Source organism: Phyllopteryx taeniolatus, chromosome 3 (genome assembly GCF_024500385.1).
Source record: "Phyllopteryx taeniolatus isolate TA_2022b chromosome 3, UOR_Ptae_1.2, whole genome shotgun sequence".
NCBI lineage: Eukaryota > Metazoa > Chordata > Actinopteri > Syngnathiformes > Syngnathidae > Phyllopteryx > Phyllopteryx taeniolatus.
Genome location: NC_084504.1, coordinates 28,892,296 through 28,898,295, shown reverse-complemented (window position 1 = coordinate 28,898,295; position 6,000 = coordinate 28,892,296). Strand labels below are relative to the sequence as shown.

At 40.8% G+C, this 6,000-nt stretch overlaps 1 protein-coding gene across 1 annotated transcript in view; it reads left to right on the top strand.

Moving 5' to 3' along the window:
* The first annotated feature begins 506 nt into the window (after positions 1 to 506).
* The window catches only part of LOC133475447 (amyloid-beta A4 precursor protein-binding family A member 1-like), a 42,766-nt gene continuing 37,272 nt past the window's right edge, over positions 507 to 6,000 (top strand). Inside the window, exons 1-3 of the mRNA XM_061768309.1 lie at positions 507 to 793; positions 4,696 to 4,794; positions 4,895 to 4,940. Of these exons, the coding sequence (XP_061624293.1) occupies positions 707 to 793; positions 4,696 to 4,794; positions 4,895 to 4,940 (232 nt within the window). The 5' untranslated portion in view covers positions 507 to 706. The remainder of the gene's footprint in view (positions 794 to 4,695; positions 4,795 to 4,894; positions 4,941 to 6,000) is intronic.

Here is a 6,000-nt window from a genome sequence, read left to right as displayed (position 1 = left end):
CAAAACACTTCAGGGCACTCCTTAACAATGCCCTTTACAACAAAGTCCTGAATTAGAATGGGTCAATTTTATTCGAGTAAATCCGTTTCTCTTGGAATTCTAATTGTTTTTCTTGGGAAGAGGCTGCATACCTTTCACACACACAAAGACTTTCCAAGCTGTCAGTGTAGTGTCACTTTGGTGGCCCATTCCCCAGCTCCACAAATCCCATCCACCAACCCAACCGCCTTCACACCCGTGCCCCACACACTCAAACCTCTCATCGCCAAGTCCCCAACATGCACACACACACACACACACACACACACACAACGATCCCTCTCATTGCCCTCACTCCTTACAATGACTTATTCGGTACAAGGGTACAAAGATATAAGTTAAATTATTCAGGACAGCTCTAATAACAGGATGACTGAGACAGTTGTGAGTCGTAAGAGGATCCACATTGACAACCTTTTTTGTTGTTTTGAATAAAACGTCCATTTTATGCTATGCTGCAAATTATTTTTAGAAGATGAAATGGAAATGGAAAACATGAACAAAGTAATTTGAGCGCAACAAGGCAGACAAACAGTAGATTCTATGACGAAAGTGATACCCGATTGTCACCTGAGTAGCACACTCAGTGTGTTGACGCTGTTGACATTAGTCATTCATCTGGGACATCTGCTGAAGTTAGGCAGGGTTTGGACAATTATTAGCATTCATGGAAAACTTTTGGATTTACCAAGTTGAGAAGCTTGAAGAGGACCAAGCCAGGCAGCAACACACTCACCAATATGATGAAAAAGAGGTTGGAACAGTTTCTGATGGTACTTTTATTTATGTCACTTGCTGAACAAGCGCTGTCTCCCACTGCTTCTAAGCAGTACATGGGCTACCTAGAGATAAGGAGCCCAAAATAATATCGTTCATATTTATGATGGGTCTTATACTGAGCAAGCAGTGCCACCAACTGCTACAAAGCATTTAGTGGCAGTGCTTAACGCAGCTAAGTGTGTTTTATTGCAAGGATTGTGCAACGTTGGACAGAAAATTACAATTTACGTTTTCCTTTAGGAAAACCCCGCGAACCTAGTGAGGATAAGCGGTGTAGAAAATGGCTGGATGGATGCATGGATTTAGGAAAACAAAATTGTAAATAAAAAATAAATGTAAAAACACACCCATTAATGTCTCCCTACACCCTCCTTTGCTACTGCTTAGAGGATAGTATATTGTGGTTGAAGTTGTCATGGAGGTTAGAAATAATAGTAAGTAGTCATAAACAAATCTGTTATAAGTTCTTTTGTAGGTAGCGGACGAGGGACGACCAAACCTTGTCAAATTGTGGCTTGCAGCTCCTCTGAGCGAACCATATCTTTTTGAGATGGAACGTGATAGTCATTTCACCAAGACATAATTTATTCGTCCAGAATAAATAAAATTTTTAGCTGTAATCTGCCCGTCAGAAATAAATTACATAAACAGATCTGGATTCTGAAAGATTAAGCACAATTAAAGTGGGATCAGGTTCTCGGTGGATATTAAGAACATCAGCGTGTTTTAAAAATGCTTTGTCCAAAATACCTCTTTCTTGGGCAGAGGGTCAAGCGATGAAGGAGACTTAAGGAGACCTCTGTTAAATTCCATTCGTCACATTAACCTGATAATATGTGGAAATATCTTATGACATTCCGGTTTTAAGGAGTAACGTCTGTAAAGGATGAGAGAATGCCTCAAACTAATTTAGAAAACATTACGTTTCTAAAGTAAGTCTCTTCCCAGGTCTAATTAGGAATATTATCAGTTCATCTTCGCATGCATTTTGAATTACTGTCATAGAAGGAGGATAAATAGATTCATAAAGGTATGACACCTTACTCTCAGAACCTGTATATTGGAGAAGGCACATGTATAAAATGAGGGGGGGAGCACTTTTAAAATAGGGCAGGTGGGTGCGTACATAGTTTTTAATTTGTACAAACCTGAAAACAATGACTGCTGGTGAGCAAAAGAAGCAAACTTGCCAGGTAAAGGTCCGCTATTGTGCGAATACTCAGCTCTCTCTCCATTTGAAGAAACTATTATGAGGTTGGGATGGTTTGAAGGAGGTAGGCCTGCATGACTATGGCCAAAATAATAATCACAATTATTTTGATCAATGCTGTTTAGGCTTTTATTTTGAAGTTGGCACCGGAGCACTGTGCCGGAGCTTAGTGAAGCCTTAACCATACTTTCACTCCCCGGTGGCTTAACTAGGTTGCGGGTACTGCTGCAAGTGAAGCACTTTTCATATGCAGCAGTGACTGCATTTTAAATGTCAAAAATCGCAAATGATCAGGCTCATTTAATCGTGGCAGCTAAAACCTCGATCATGATTAAAATTCGATTAAATTGTGCAGCCCTGAAAGGAGGGGTTCCCCCCTACTGGAAGAAGGAAGGAGAGCGAGTTGGTTCCCAAGTATGTCTTCATTTGCTGCCAATGTCTGACCATACTATGTAGGACAATGCTTCCAACATAAAACAGATTTATTTAAACTGACAGGACCACCGCAACCAAACTCTATGGCAGAACCGCGCCGTTTTCAGCTGTAGCCAATGAGGGGCTTCAGCATAGTCCATCCATCCATCCATCCATGCATTTTCTTTACCGCCTAGCCTCACTAGGTTCGCGGGCTGATGGAGCCCATCCCAGCTATCTTCGGGCGGGAGACGGGGTACACCCTGAACCGGTCGCCAGCCAATCGCAGGGCACATACAAACAAACAACCATTCACACTCACATTCACACCTATGGGCAATTTAGAATATCCAATCAACCTACCACGCATGTTTTTGGGATCTGGGAGGAAAATGGAGTACCCGGAGAAAACCCACCCAGGCATGGGGAGAACATGCAAACTCCATAAAAGCGGGGCCAGGATTTGAACCCCGGTCCCCAGAACTGTGAGGCAGATGTGCTAACCAGTCGACTACCGTGCCGGCTTCAGCCTAGTCATTTCATGATATTGAAATTAATTTAAGATTAAAAGACCAATGAAAAATCAGTGAGACTCAGCCAGTCAGCATCTTTCGGTTTACAGAGGTGATTTTACTTAATCCTATGACCCTTATAATCCCAGATAAAAGGGAGAATAACAAAATCCACATATTTAAAAAAGGATTTAGGGAGGAATTCTGGGAGGCACTGGAAGTACAGCAATCGCGGAAAGAATATCATTTTAATTGTATTTATCCTGCCAATCAGTGAGACAACACTGCGAAACTGAATACTAGTCTGCAATTTGGCCACTAGAGGGGGGTAGTTTTCCTTGAGCAGAGATGAAAATTCCTTAATTATATGGATCCCAGATAAGTAAGTGATTGATTGGAAAATTAGAAAGGTAATTGTTGTATCCGGAATAGGTAATTTAGTCCCACAAGCATCAACCCACTTTTGATCCAGTTGATCCTGAGAATCAGAGAAGGCTCCAATCAAGTTCTTTTTATAGAAAAACATAGGAAGACTAAATTGGGGTCTGGTGATAAATAACAATATATCGTCCTCATAAAGAGACATTTTATCGGTTATGCCTGACATACTAAAGCCATAAGTATTAAGATCAGTTCAAATGGATTCAGCGAAAGGCTCTTTGGCTAACGCTAAGTGGTGAAGGGGGGCATAACCTGTCTTGTGCCCAGAAACAGGCTAAAATGGGAGGACTACATTCCATGAGTCAGTATTTGGGCCTGGGGATTGCTGTACATTAGTCCAATCCTGGCAGTGAATGTGTCCCCCAAATTAAATTTGCCCGGCAGAGTGAATAGGAGTGAGCATTCAACCTTGTCTAATGCCTTTTTGGCATCGAGGGAGATGTCTTGGAAAGATCATTTAGGCTAGATTGGGTATGATACATTATGTTAAAGTGGCATATCAGATTGGAGGCAGAATTTCTGCCGGGAATTAATCCGGACGGATCCGGATGGACCAGTGTGCCGATATACTTAAGTCTATTTGTAGGGATGGAACGGTTTTTGAAAACTGTTTCATATCAGTCCGCATGTGTTCAATTCGGTTCATAACATGCGTGACTCTTCATTTTTTTCCTCATTTACCAATAAGACGACTGTCATTAGCCAAGATGGCGGGGCGGACACATTATCTACATCATGCCCTCCGGGGATGCAGCAGCCAATCATATTGCACAGGGCGCATCACCAGAGATCTTGCATTGAAGAGAACAGATACACACCCGGGAGAAACAGTAATCTTACGATGGTATTTCCGCGTCTTTATTTCTCCAACACAAGGCCTCTGGTTCCCTGGCGTGGCCGGTCCATAGCGCAACGTCCCGTCTGTCTCATAGGCGTCTGCCCCAATGACCCTCTTCCCCCCGCTGACGGAGGCAGCTGAAAGAACAAGTTTCTCAAGGAGTACCACGAAAATGATATCGCTAGAATGTTCCTGACTGATTGAGGTGTTTTGATTCAAACGGAAACTTCACCCGAGGATACGCAATGCTAGCATGTTGCGAGCTAGCTTTTAAAAAGTGGGAGGCATAAACATCAACAACATGTTGTAATTCCGACACCGTTTACCTGATCTGTATTTGTTTCTTATATTGTCGACTTTACAGTGGAATGGAAAAGCTCAAATGATTTTGCCAAATTTTGGACATGTTTTTTTCAGCCAAAATTTAAATGCTCCTTTCTTTCTGTTCTTCCCACTGCAAGTGCCCAGATTCTGGCTCTCTCTCTCTTCCTGGTGCTGAATCAGCGAGCAGACTTCTTCCACAGGATGAAAGCTTTGAATTATATTCCTCCAGCAAAGAGGTATGCCCCGCATGTCATTTTCCCCAAGTGATCCGCTCTATCATGTCACATTTTTAATATACTGTACTATGAAGCACCTAATGTTCTCTCTTATTTCTAGAAACAGTCCAGGAGAAGTCTTGCATCCTTTCCCACATATGTTGAAGGTGAGTATCATCTGATAAACAATATTTGGAAGAAGCATGAATGTAAAACATGAAAATAGATTTTACCTCATCTGTAATGAAATAAAATGAAATTAAATAAAAACATTAACAAGAAACTGAAGGAACAAGGGGTCTAATATTTTTTCCATGACTGTATCAATTATTTCTATTTACTCTATATTATCAAAAAACAGCAAATAGTCACAATATGGCTGGGAACACCTAGTACGCACAACATGGCTGAAAAACAGCTCGTAATCACAACATAGCCGAAACAATGGAAACATAAAACGTGAAGGTTGTATAAAACGAATCGATGTAATATTTGGTATATATGAAACATACATTTTCCAACTCAGCTCCCCCCTTTTGATTATATTACACAATCTACTATTAATCACATACAAAATAAAAAAAATACTAAACATTATTATATCCTAGGTACCTAAAAGTTATTAAATATTACTAAACACTAAGTTATCAAAAACAAAAGTTACTAACTACAGTGGGTACGGAAAGTATTCAGACCCCCTTACATTTTTCAATCTTTGTTTTATTGCAGCCATTTGCTAAAATCATTTAAGTTCATTTTTTTCTCAATGTACACACAGCACCCCATATTGGCAGAAAAAAACTGAGTTGTTGAAAATTTTGCAGATTATTAAAAAAGAAAACTGAAACATCACACAGCGATAAGTATTCAGACCCTCTGCTGTAACACTCATATATTTAACTCAGGTGCTGTCCATTTCTTCTGATCATCCTTGAGATAGTTCTACACCGTCATTGGAGTCCAGCGGTGTTTGATTATACTGATTGGACTTGATTAGGAAAGCCACACACCTGTCTGTATAAGAACTTACAGCTTACAGTGCATGTAGAGCAAATGACAATCATGAGGTCAAAGGAACTGCCTGAAGAGCCCAGAGACAGAATTGTGGCAAGGCACATATCTGGCCAAGGTACAAAAAAGATTCTGCTGCACTTAAGGTTCCTAAGAGCACAGTGGCCTCCATAATCCTTAAATGGAAGACTTTTGGGACGACCAGAACCCTTCCTA